We start from the raw sequence: 13,477 nt of genomic DNA on the forward strand, positions 1-13,477 counted from the left end.
ACAGAATAGAACCCACAAATTCGAAGGGATCATACACAGAACTAATTGTCGTCAAGACTCCTCGTCTTGTGAGTGGTTTGTCCTTCAGAATATACGGAACTGAAATGTTTCAGACTCAATACACCAGTGTATCCCGAGTGCTCTCTCAATGGGAAGCGTGTCGTTAAGCAAGTCAAGGTCCTTGATTCCCTTGGCACGGTCCTCTGGGGGAGATAGCTTCAATCATTTCCCTGGAATTTGAGACGAACTTATGCAAATGCAATCCACCTCTACGACAAAGATCCTTGGTCTCTTTTATCAAACCAATGGCTTCTTCGCTGGTGGAGACGGATTTTAATCCATCGTCCACATAGAAGTTGCCCCGCAAGAAATTTGCAGCTGGAGAACCACACTCCGTTTCATAGAGGTTCGCTGTTTGCTTCAGACCGAAATTCGCACAACCGGGGGAGGGAGCAGCGCCAAACAGATGGATATTAATCTGAAAGTCGTGTGGCTCATTCTCAATGTCGCCCTTTTCCCACCATAAGAATCGAAGGTACCTCCAGTGATCTGGCATCACATCGAACTGATAGAACATTTGTTCTGTATCGCACATGACCGCAACTGGCTGTTGCCGAAACCTACAGAGGACGCCCACGAGCTTGTTTGCCAGGTCAGGACCCTGCAGGAGATGATCGTTCAATGACTTCCCTTGGAACTTTGCACTGCAGTCAAAGACAACTCTAATTTTCTCACGTTTTTGAGGATTGTAGACGCCATGGTGGGGTATATACCGTGCAAAATCATCGTGGCCGTGAAGCTTGGATTCAGAAACCTTCTCTGCGCATCCTTCTTCTTGAACCAACCTTTCAGCTGTCTTAAGACGATGAAGCGCTTGATGAGTCTTATTGTTTGGAAGATTGGGTTCTTTTTCTTTGAAGGGCAATCGCATGACAAAGTGACCATTGCATTTTTGATAAATTCCTTCTCCATCATGGTCAAGAATTTGCGGTCGTCTTGGGACATAGCAATGTCTTATGTCTTTCTCTCAGAAAATTCAAGCTCCATTATCTGTGCAAATTCGCATGGATTGACAATCTCCTTTACGTGAATTCTGAAGGAGATCGTTCTTCTCGGAGCAGCCTTGAGGACCTTCCCTTGTGGAAAATGGTACATCGTGGACCAACACTCTATGACTGACTTCAATAGGCTCGCAGTCGTCAGATAGCTTCGTACTGGTTGGGGTCTACAATGCCAACAATGCCCCAGCCAAGGTCAGTTCTCTGACCGTAGGGCCCATGAGAGACAGAGAAATGACGTCACGCAGTGCAAGTGCACGTGGACAGTTGTAGCCGATGATGAGAATACCGACTGCGCAGTCAGCCAAGGGCATTAGTTGGTCAGTAATTTTCTTCAAATGCGGCCATTTCCTGGCCATCTCTGAGGTCGGAATGTGAAAGCGATTGGCAGGCATGATTTCTTTGGAGTATGCAGCTGGAAGTGAAATTAATTTTGATATCACTGTCAAATCCACGCACCAACAGCCCGTCTAACTTTCTGCTCGCTACCTGCTGATCCTCTGCAAACATGGTGGATAGGAGCAAGTTGACCTCGGCACCCTCAAGATGCAATGCATTGCATGTCTTCTCCAAGATGAATGTTGTATCAGACTGGGTATCCAAGAGTGCGTACACCAGCCTTTCTAGTCCAGGGTTATCACGATGAGATATTCTCACTGGAACAATCATTGAACTTTTACAGCAATTGTTCGTTCCACTTAAGTGACGAACTCCTGAGTGGGAGTTGATGGGATTTGGCTTCCTCTGAGTATCCTTCTGAGGACTTCGGTTGTCTTCTATCGATTTCTCAGGCTGGCTTTCTGACATCCCCACGAAGAGCTGTCGGATGAGACTTTGAACAGGTTTTCCAAGTGGCCCTTCGTTTGCAACCCTTGGATGTGTGCCCTTGCTGGAGACACCCGAAGCAAAACCCCCTTTTCATCGCAAAGGCCTTGCGTTCCTCCAGTGGTTGCTGAAGAAATTCCCCAGTCACGCAAGTTGTGATTCGTGTTTACAGCAAAGGCAGGACTTCTGATGTTGACTCCTCTTTCCTGTGTTGTTCTTAGAGGTCTCGTTGCACTGGTTGAGAAGGAACTCCCTCCAGAGGTTTTTTCCTTTCTCCCTTATCATTGTTGTACCTTGCCCTCTGAGTCCATGTGGGGTCGCAGCGTCGTAGCGTCGCAGGCGATCTTGGCCTCCATTTGCATGTACTTCACAAAGTCGATAAATGGATGGTACTTCTTTTGTTTTTCTTTGAACTCCACAGCCTACCGACCCACCTCTTGACCACCCAATCTGGGAGTTTGGCGAGCACTTTTCTGTTCTGTCTTCGTCGGGTAGGCCTATCTGTAAACTGTCTATAGTTTCCATAGCTACCTGGCACTGGCCAAGGAAGTCAGCAAGGTTTTGCATTCCAGTGCCATCACATGGAGAAATCTTGGGCCAGGATTCCAGTTTATCTCGGAAAGCATTCACAATGACAAAAGGATCGCCAAAGCTCTTCTGAAGAAGTTCCCATTTGCTTTGTCGAATGCGTCATCTGAAGACAGGAAAAAAATAGCTCTCTACTGCCTCCTTTGCAGCTCCACCCAGGTACCTTTGTAAGTTGTACAGCCTCTCTGAGCGCAGGATACCCCTCTGTTCAATCAATATTTCAAAGGCGTGTTTCCATCGACAATACTTCAGGGGATCGCCAGTAAATACACCTGGCTCTGGTGTCGGTCGGCGAGTTAGGCTGATCTGCTCAAGAAACGTTTTTGTGAGATTGTTGAGTGGAATTTGTGCACTGGCAATAGGCAACTTGGCTTCAGTCTCCTTGGTCGAGTTCGGGCGTTCTGTTCTTGACACGGGTTTTTTGTTCTCGCGCTCGAACGGCGGGAACACGACTCAAGAACACCGTTCTCGGAACAGGATCACACACCACCTCCTCGTCAGGGTATTACAGGAACACACGGAAAAACTCGTGAGATTTTGATTTTTGAACAGCTGCAAAGCCATAGACCATGTAGACAATGGGAAGTTTTGCAACATTAACATTAATTATTTTCCCAAACACAGAAATGAATGTTCCTGTTTATGTAGAAAAGAATTCAACCCATCCAAAACTTAACTCTCGAGTGACGTACATGGACGCCGCCATGTTGCATGTTGTTTGTTTCTTCCCGGCGTTCGAGCGGCCGACCCACGAATAACAAATCGAACTGTTCGTGAACATACGGGAACAAGCCGCCCGAACTCAGCCCTTAGGTGCTGGTGATGTTATACATGTACTATTATCTTCTGTCCGCCGAGCTTCTGGTGTCGCTGCAGGTGACGTTGACCTTGCATTGGACTCATCAGTGTTCGGGGTTGGTAGAGATTGGATGTATTTTTTTATTAGCGAAGTTTTTTTCTGTTTCCTCCACCGTGTCAGATACGACGGCTGCATATTCTTCTTGTTCAGCTTGTTCGATTGCCTTTAATCTTGCTTCTGTGTCATGCAAGTCTGTCAAAGTTTGAATCTTCTTGAGCTTTAACTGTTGGCGCTCAAGTTCTGCTCTCTGTTTTCCTCAATGTCCGCATACTCAAGCCTTGCTTTCAAGGCAGCCGCCTGAGCAGCAAGTGTTGCCATAATCGATGTTCCAGAGCCTCTTGAGGATTGTCTGGAAGATCTTGTCGCAATGGAACGTCGACTGAAACATTCTTCTTCACTCAAGATATGATCCTTTATCTGACTTAGTAGCTGTGGGTTGCTGAGAATTGATGCAAATTCGACGGAGGGTTGTTGATCGGTAACTGTTTCTGTCAGAATTAATTTCTGGTGTGGAAACAAGGTGGGGGTGGGTGCAGACTCCTGCTGTTGTGTTGAATCTGCCATAATGTGGGCCTACAGCAGGTACAAATTTCTATTTTCAAACTTGAGGTGTATACTTCAGATATATTTCAGAAACATAAATTGTAAAAAGCATCACAAAGACCATGTACGGTGTGTGAGCATGGCCCTTTTTGCAATATTAAAATTACCTCAGCTTGCGATACTAGGAAACTTGTGGATGCTTAACCCACTGCAGTTCTTAACTAAGCTGAATGTAAATGCAGGTTATTTGGTTAATAATAACCTTTTTTAAAGGATTCTTTTGTCAGTATGTGATAAACTTGTGGAACATTTAAAGAACTACATGTATGTATTATAACAACAGCGCTTCTTTGATTGTATGCATGAGTTTGAACTTAACAAACAGTTTCTGCGTTCATTGGTAACGCCGCTATTAGGGGGTTTGTAGAATTCGCAAGTTACAAAGTGTGCAGGGAAATATAAGGGTTTCGACAGAAGTCTCTGGTCCACAGGAGATTTTATACAGTACAACAATCAGTTCCACTCCTTGGACCCCTTCGACTCCATGAAAACTGTGAACAAGCATATGTAATATAGGTTTGCATTACATAACATTCATGCAAGATACATGTAAACAACTCTCAAACGTTTCAGCACTTTTCTTTGTTATCCTTACTTTTAACAAGCTAAGTGTAACACTCTCATTAAATCACAATTGTTTATTTATTTCTTATATTGGTGTGAGCTTGTTTGATTTCTTTGTTGCATCAGACAAAATTACAGTTTGAGAATGGTTACCATTCTTAAATCATGTCAACCATCATTAAGCATAAATGCACATACAAAGGTTGACTGAAATACCGCAAAAATTATTGTACATGTGCATACTATCTACAAAATGAAACAAAATAAAGGAATACTTTGCATACACCGGCAAAACGGACAGATGCTAGTAATGTATTTACTTAGTATTGAAGAGGCCAATAACCTGATCCCTAGATCCCCAGGTTGTTTAAGCGACCAATCTTTAAACCTGCTGGACTTCACAAGTTGAGTAGCAAACTTAAAGCAGATATCTTTTCAACGCTGTTGTAGGGTACTTATACATGTACATGAATACTGACTTTGTCCAGCGCGTTATGATTATGATGTGTAATTTAAGCCTAGGATAATTCTATGAGGGTACGCTCCTGGACTCTTTCCAACTAAAAGCTTGTTTTGTTGTTAGCCCTGCATTCCATACTGAAACAGCATATTCTAATAAGGACCAAACGTACAGATGGTCATGAGGTCAGACGTGGATAGATTAAATCTCTTTAGAACCTTCAACATAATACAATTGGGAATGGCTTTACTGAGTAGCTCAGGTATACGACTATTCCATTTCAGGTTATGGCTCACTTGAATGCCTAGGATTCTTACACGTTCAACAGCTTGCATTTGCTATGAGCAGATCTCCAAAGGAATTGATCTGAAGGGAGACTTCATAAAAAATACTTGCATCACTGCACATTTTAAGTTTCATGGGTTACGTTTCATGTTGTTACGCTTGGACCAATCAGTAAAATCATTCAGTGTAGCTTGCATACCGCTATCCTCATTAAGCACACCGTTCTGAAATATTGTGACATCATTTACATATTTCAAGACAGATATTCCTTGCCGAGGTTCTCGGATGAGGTCCCAACTTGGTTCACCAGCAGAGCGAACATGTATGCACCTGTATCTTTTTTCCAAGAAACCACACATCCAGGGCATCACTGACAGTCTCACATCTAGTTGAAGCAACTGAGTACCACAAGTGTCTTTGTTCTATTAAAGCCTTGTAGAGCCACCAAGCATGTATTTTCAAAAAGTGAAGTATATTTTTTATGTCCGTTTGTAGGAGATAAATTTGTTCGACTTCGTTTGTACGGGGTATTTTTCCCTAGTTCGTTGGTTCGAAACATATAGATCTACACTTGGAAACTTTGCTTCTATTTCTGGAAACATATAATTTTTACGAGATATATTTTCTATGCAGTTTGCTTTTTGCCCGGTCCCGATTTATTTTTCCCCAAAACAAACTACAAAGAAATATAACGAACTTAAAAAATCATAAAAACAAACTTGAAAAATATATCTCGTCCTTTTCTATTTATAGATCTTCCGGGAACGAACTGGAGAACATATGTACATCGAAAAAACGATCTTTGGAAAATATATATCTCTTAAAACGAACACTGAAAGAAAAACTTCACTTTTTGGAAATATATACTTGCTTTGTACAGTTGGTAAACAACGCAATACCCTGCGGCCGTTTGAGTCTGTGTCAAGACTTCGTACGGTTTTCGTGTCTGCAGTGTGTCATGTACATAATGTATGAGCATGGGAGAGCGTCCGTTTCGGCTTTTCTTACAACGCTTCGTACGCGTAGCACATTGGGTGTGGTACGGTACTGCTCTGCCTGGCAGCAATGCCGTAGCGTGGAATTCGACGGTCGCTGCGTTGATGTTCGGGCGAAATTGTATCGTACACGTATATTTTTCAGCGCTGATTTTCTACAGGTCATCACAACCTACTTTTTCAAAGCGAAGTTCTCTAGGCTGGGTCATTAGATAAAACGGGCTTTTTTCCAGGTCGGGAGCCCAAAATAGGGTTAGTTGGAAATGAGTACCATAGAATTTAAAGAGGGTTCCCTAAAATTCCAGAATGGTTTTGTGTCCCCATTCTTTAGACTTTCCGCAACTTCAAACAAATACATGTACCCCGATCAAGCGGCCAAGAACGGCTCTATGGTATAACGGCAGTCAGGCAACTTAAGATTATATGCAGCGCCCCCAAGTGGGTCCCGAGTTTAAGAATTTGCAACTAAGAGCAACGTGCGCTGCAAAACGACGTTGTGGATTCGCTGTTTAATTAACACATTAAAACTGTTTCCTTCGACTAAAAAGTATTAGGCACATCATTTGGCCCAGACAACATACAGGGAAAATTTCCACCTTCAAAAAACAGAGGGCTTTTCTGGGTTGGATGATAAAGACCTGTCAGATGTAACAAAAATCATATTATCTTCGTCAGCTATGTACAACAAGCACCGTATCGAGTTGTGAACGGTCCAATGGCAGTGTGCGTCATATCTATGAGATGATGCATGAAATGTTTCATTGTTGTCCAGGGGGTAAAATAGAAACGGGGCCCGATTTTATCTTTAATGATGTGAATTTTAGGCCTGTTACAATCATATCAGAAAGGTCAGAAGCGAGAACAAACAATTAGGATTACATTTTGCCGTTTAAGACACTGGCGCTAATTTAAATATTCCTGTAATGAGTGATTATCGGTGCCAAAGTGCATCACGTCACAGACAACGCCAGGCTATCGACCAATGGGAAACGTGGGGAGTGTTCTTAGAAATTAATAAAAAGCAATCGAACATAGTCTGTCAGTCTCCTTTGCGGCCAAGCAGCAGACCTTGCCTGACATTCAAGCCTTCTGCCCATTCGTATAGGTGAGTTCCCAGCAACACGTTACACTTGTTTTGGAGGTTTTAATTTCTGTGTTATCATTTTCAATAATCTGAAATTGCAGCTGATATTTGAATTACCTTCCCTTCCTTTAAACCAGGAAAATTCCGATTTGAATCATCATGCCTGCCAACTTCAGTGGCAAGTGGGTCTCTGGCGCATCCGAGGGCTGGGACAAGTTCTTGGGCAAGTTCGGCGTGCCAGTGGAAAAGTTCCCGGCCGACATAGTGGTGACAGAAGAAATTGCCCAGAGCGGGGACGCCATCAACATCAAGACCAGTAACAACAAGGACGACAAGGTCAAACAAGTCACCATCAACGTGGGCCAAAACTTCAAGGACACAATCGGGGGCGGCAAGGAGCTTGAGTTTACCACGGCCTGGCAGGGCGACAAGCTGGTGATGACAGGAATCGACGGCAAGGGCTCGGTGACCCGTGAATTGAGCGGGGGTAACATGCTTGTTACCTTTACCCACGAGGGAGTGGTCGCCAAATCTACCTACAATAAGGCGTAGGCATTCAACTGCAGATCCAAGTCCGGGCAAAAGAGGGCGAGTACACTCATTTCTAGAATATCCGACCTCGTAAAAACAGTTGGACGAGGAGATCCAGAGCATTTTAGTGCATCTCGTACATGGCAGCCAACTGCAAACAGCGAGTTGATACTTCTCATTAAGCAAATATTGAACCAAAACAGACAAGAGCAGAAATCTTTCGCCCGGCAAGCAAAGATCTGGCGTTAGTCAATTTAAATCTTTAATATCATAACTCGCTTGCTATTTGTGCTTCTTTAATTGATCTGTTTTGAGTCCTTCTGAAGTTTTGAAATTTTTTTCACTTTGCACTGTAAAAGGTTGTTTAGTTGAATTATAACAATCCATTATCGTAATTTAATGAAGTTACACTGGACACCATTACCTGTAAACGTAATGTGATAATGTGCTAATTACAAAACCTTTTGTCGCCGTATGGATAAACTGGTTGATTTCTTGAACTCTACAAAATGCAAAGACGGTGATTTTGAAACTTACAGAGTTAGAAATAGACCTTCATAATATAAGGATCTTTCAAGGTCTTTTTCAGCACGGTTTTGGGTCATTTTGGTCATGCAAACCGAAGTCGTATTGCTAGGCTGAAACGTTTAGAACAAGATCAGGTGGCTGTCTTCCAAGCGCGTTCAATGAAAATGTTTACAGTGGCTTCATACGAGGGACGACCACTCTTCAAAATATTTGGCAGCCACGATTATGACAGTTTATTAAGAACATGCTGTCATTTTGAACTGACCGTTGTCACCTTTTAGTAAGAGAGTCCTAAAGCAGAGTAATACAAGTGCTGTAACAAGTCACGATCTTTTACCTCAGAAAAAGAAATGGAAACTAAACTTCCCTCATAGTTGCTTCATTTGCATCATCGGAAATGGTGCAAAATAATACATTACTAAATCCTATGTAATTATGTCAGTTTGCTAACACCCTTGACGTGAGTTTGAAAAGAGCTAGAGAAGCCAGTGCATCCGCCCCTGCCCTCCACTGTTTCTCCGTCACTGCATGACTTTAGTAATTTCCAAGCAAATTTGTCCTGAAGCTTCGTAAATTTAAAGTTAGCTGAAGTTTATTCACTCTCTGTAAAACACTCTGAAATTTGCTGGGTTTAATAAAGCGTGCAATAAGTGCTGCAAAATATCTCTGTGCCGACATCTTTTGTCTTTAATAATTTTATGTGAAGTGATTCTTATTACTGTAAAGCAACATGGAGTAATTATGTCTTAAAATTCAGCATTTCCCTGCACGACAACATCTAGCATTTTTTTTCATATTAGGATGAGAACAGTGAAGTTTATGGAAGGATAGAGTGAGAGCGAGGAAAAAGAAAAAAAGGTTAAGGGGCCATTCAAAATTATCGATGTTTTTATCTTTCTATATATTTTTTGGAATTTGGGTGGGTGGATCCAGGTAAAATTTTAAAAATCCAAATTCCCCTTTCTATAAAATAAAAAGACAGACAAAACGATCGTTATGCGCGCCAGCAATCTGTAAGTGCACATGGACATCTCTGTCAACTTCGTTCCGAGTTCCGGTAGAACGACCCGGTAGAATGTCCTGCGTATTATGTAAGGTGTAAAACTCTACGGGTGAAGGTGTTTTTTTGGCTGAATGCGTAACGTCGATGCTAAGTAAAATCAGTGCACAGGGTCCATCACCTCATAATAGCATACATGGCATAATCTGACCTCGAAGGCATGTACGTGTCGTCTAAAACAAAATTTCCATTTGTGTAGACGAGGGTGCATGAAATTAAAAATATAAAACGGCCGTCATGTTAAATGGTACTTTGCAACTGCAGGCTTTCAAGCAAACGTGAAGTAACTTGCATCACACAAGTTAGGTGGAAGCAAACGAGAAGCATGCACAGTGAAGTAGTTCGTACCGCTTGAGGGAGCGAGGACGGTATGGAGTGGACAGGAGCCAGTGCCCATGCGACATCATACAACTTTATGAATTTCGTCAACCCGAAAACATGAAAGGATAAAAAATACAGAAATATATTCGCAAGAATAGTTCACAAAATGAGATGCTCTTTATGCGTTGGTATCTTTTTAATTTCAAATATTTATGTCGAGGTCTCAGGACACGTATTTTCAGCGGTTCAGTGAAACCGATTTTCGGTTTGACTGTCGCTGGGCTCTTTGATAAATCAGTTTTTAATCGAAAATGGGGGTGGGGGGTCAAAACAGGTTCGAAAAAAGAGGAAATTTAAAAACATCAAAATTTGAAAGGCCCCTAACACTGCTGAGCAATTGGTAATCTTCCTCCATTGAGGGTGGATTTGTAGAGCCTGCTGCAAAGTACTCTGCTAAATTCCCGATTTTGGTGCCCTTGATAAAGTGGCCCCCAGTGTCTTACCTTTACAGTCTCAAGATAGGGGATTCGTTTATATTATAAAAGAGGGAAAAAGTACCACAGGACTGGCATACAAGGACCAGCGCAATTTGTCAAAGGAAATGAAGTTATAATTATTTTCCGTTGCAAAGCAATTGTTATCAATTACAATTTGTGCTTGTGTTTTCTGGGGACTGTGCTTGAAGTTCACCAGGTCAGGTAAGAACCAAAGATGCTAATCAGATCTGACATTTCATCTTTCAGTTGTTTATATGAACTTCAGTCAGGTCTTCGAAAAGTAATTAATCAAAGCAAAGTCTGGGTAGGGGTGTAAAGCACCCGTTATCTGAAACAACCATGACCGGGATATGGGGCCCAAACGATAGTTTAACTCAAGTGACATGGTCATACCATTTTTCGTTGGACCATAATTATTAATTGTTGACTCATGGCGTAGACTACAATTATTATCAAACTTGAATCTAGAGGGACGAAAAGCAAAATGACACAATCGCTGGTGTAAACATGTGTGGCGTGTTACACACCACTATCTCCCAGTTTTGTGCGACAGAATTCTAAACTCTCTCTGCAAGTCACACCAGCTCAGAAATGTACTTTTCGACCAGGATCTAGCCCATATCTTCTAATGACTTTTGGAAATAGGTCAGCGATAAAATCTTAGTCGGGCAAAAGTGGATTACAAAGAAAAGATCCAAACCACTTGGGTGCAAAAATAAAAACGAATTCATTGTTAAGATCTTAAGCGTCTTGGTTGAACTTATTAAAGGTCACGTTTTCAAGTATGTCTCAATATAGAGACTAATCCCTTTAAGTGGGAAAACTTCCTCATAAGCAGCAAACAGGCGTTTGGGGGGACTTGTAAAAACTTGATAAATCATTTGAGGAGGTGAATGTGATTTTGGGTACACTGTGGTTTTATAATAGGCCCCCAGGTCGTTTGTAGACCCTCGATTTTTTCACAGTGCCTGCTTTGCCTGCTGGTTCTATCTACGGTGAAACGCGTGCCTCCACCCAACCCAAATTGGCAAAGACAAAACGAGCTTTGTAGGTTGCAACATTATTGTGACAGAATCTGTTAAGTTCCTCCCCTCTAGGCATTCAAGTTCTCATGTTAATATGTTGCCTTGTCGTGATAATTAAATTTGCCAGTGCACTTGGTGGTTTGGTTGCTAAGCCACGGATGGGGAGCCCGGGGGTGGGGGATTTACCCCCACCTTACTTTTTGAATTGGGGGATTACCAATATAATCATCCCCCACACCTTTCAAGTCAGTGACAATGTGCACCCTTAGCCTGTACCACCGTACTCCACAATTGCCAGAGTCACGGTCTCTAGCAGGATGGAGGCTGGACTGAGCTTTCAGAGCTTTCGTCCCCCCCACCACATGTGACAGGAAATCTCTGAAAATGTGTTGAGGAGGTGCTTAACGCCAAGTCCAACCGGAGTAAATCCGAGCGACACTTCTACACTAAAATTGATAAGAACCTAGAAACACACTGAACAAAAACAGGTTATTGAAACCACAAAAAACAAGTAATCTGATCATTATACTGATAAAACTACCATCTGGACTTCAGTTCAAGGGACCCCAGAAAGCAAACAGTGTGTCTACAAAGTGGTATAATTGATTTCATTTTATCTTTACTGCCAGCATCAGAGACCTTGAAGTTAAAGTTCAGACAAATCACGTGGGGAATGGCTAAAGATAGACATTGGCCAGTTGGAGTTGGATTGGCAGATTGAGACGTCCCGCCAGCTCGCCAGCCGATTATCTGTCTGTCCTCGCCGTTCAGCAAACAACAGCCCTTTCCCCAGTTTCTCTCTTGAGAGCGGTGAGTTTAAAATTTGTTTTCGAAGAACACGAATGGGCGACCTAAGGTTTCCGTGATGGTGCTCTACATCTGTACTGTTTCATTGCTGTCTTTGCAAATGTGCACGTATATGCTTTTTCCCTTGACAGATAAAGCCTACCGCGCAGTATGCCCGCAGACTTTAGTGGCAAGTGGGTCTCGTCTGGAAAACAAGAAGGATGGGTAGCCTTTCTGGCCAAGTTTAACATTCCCATCGATAAGATCCCACCCGACATTAAAGTCACGGAGGAGATCACCCAGAGCGGTAATACCATCACCATCAAGACCACCAACAACAAGGACGACAAGGTCAAAGAGGTGACCATCACCGTGGGCACCAACCACAAGGACACGGTAGCGCCGGGCGTGGAGATGGAGTTCACCACGGCTTGGGAGGGAGATAAGCTGGTTCTGAAGAAAGTAGGCGGGAGCGGTGGCTCCACTCGGGAGCTTGTTGGCAATGAGATGGTGGTCACCCTGGACGCTGATGGTACAATTGCCAAGAGCTATTACGACAAAGTTTAAGCGTACAATAAGATTATGAGGAGCCAGTTTGGTATTTCAATGAGGCTATGACAAGGTCATTTGAGAACAAAATGCGTGCGGTTCGGCATAAGGCATATGGTCTCGCTGATGGGGTAGATCTTGCGCATGCGAGTAATGCCGTTCCCGAATGACCTCGGACGCGCCTCATTTGGGCATGCGCTTTTGAATACCGAACTTGTGCATTACAATATCATACAGATTCAAACCCAGGCAAAAGAGGTTGTTGTTTTTTTCATTTTATGTGGACAAGATACCACATACCGCCAAGACAGCTTGCTATCCCGTAGGTCAAAACTCTGCAATAGGAACGGCCATCTTTAAAACAAGAAAAAAGAAAAAAATCTTGTCAGATTTTGCCAGGTTTGTGTGGATCTGAAATCCCTGTAATTTTGGTTTGATATAAAAAGGAACGCAGTTTAAGAATGTGTCATGAAAGGCACCTGCCTTTTAATTATGTTGGGAGTTTGTTCGAAAGGAAATTTAAGGTTCTAGAAAGGGGCACCTGTGTTTGAGCTAAAAGTGCTGAACTCTAACCTAAACTATGTGGCCAAACTGTTGGTACAGTCCATTCCATTCACTTTTCAGATACTGTTGAAGCCATCCTCGGGAGAGAAAAAAGCTTAGATTGATCACGAGGAATCAGAATGAGTAAAATAATATCCTCCTGGCTACATTCAGTACGGTATTGAGTCTCCATTAAATTTAGCAATATTCCTGAACAATTCCATGTATTATGATCATGTTGGCTTTTGATACCCTGTTCGATGATTCATCAGTCAAAAACTTGAAGGGAAAAGAAAATTAAATATGATTAAGATTA

General features: G+C 42.6%; 2 protein-coding genes across 2 annotated transcripts; both read left to right on the forward strand.

Moving 5' to 3' along the window:
* Positions 1 to 7,185: 7,185 nt before the first annotated feature.
* On the forward strand, positions 7,186 to 9,043 carry LOC110977653 (fatty acid-binding protein, intestinal-like). The gene is made up of 2 exons (XM_022231950.2): positions 7,186 to 7,342; positions 7,459 to 9,043. Exon 2 carries the CDS (start codon positions 7,481 to 7,483, stop codon positions 7,871 to 7,873), a length of 393 nt encoding a protein of 130 aa, XP_022087642.1. The 5' UTR covers positions 7,186 to 7,342; positions 7,459 to 7,480; the 3' UTR covers positions 7,874 to 9,043.
* A 2,864-nt stretch (positions 9,044 to 11,907) lies between these two features.
* On the forward strand, positions 11,908 to 13,477 carry LOC110977652 (fatty acid-binding protein, liver-like). The gene is made up of 2 exons (XM_022231949.2): positions 11,908 to 12,093; positions 12,222 to 13,477. Exon 2 carries the CDS (start codon positions 12,241 to 12,243, stop codon positions 12,634 to 12,636), a length of 396 nt encoding a protein of 131 aa, XP_022087641.1. The 5' UTR covers positions 11,908 to 12,093; positions 12,222 to 12,240; the 3' UTR covers positions 12,637 to 13,477.

Source organism: Acanthaster planci, linkage group LG01 (assembly GCF_054643075.1).
Source record: "Acanthaster planci isolate LZ-2023a linkage group LG01, COTS_SCS, whole genome shotgun sequence".
Taxonomy (NCBI): domain Eukaryota; kingdom Metazoa; phylum Echinodermata; class Asteroidea; order Valvatida; family Acanthasteridae; genus Acanthaster; species Acanthaster planci.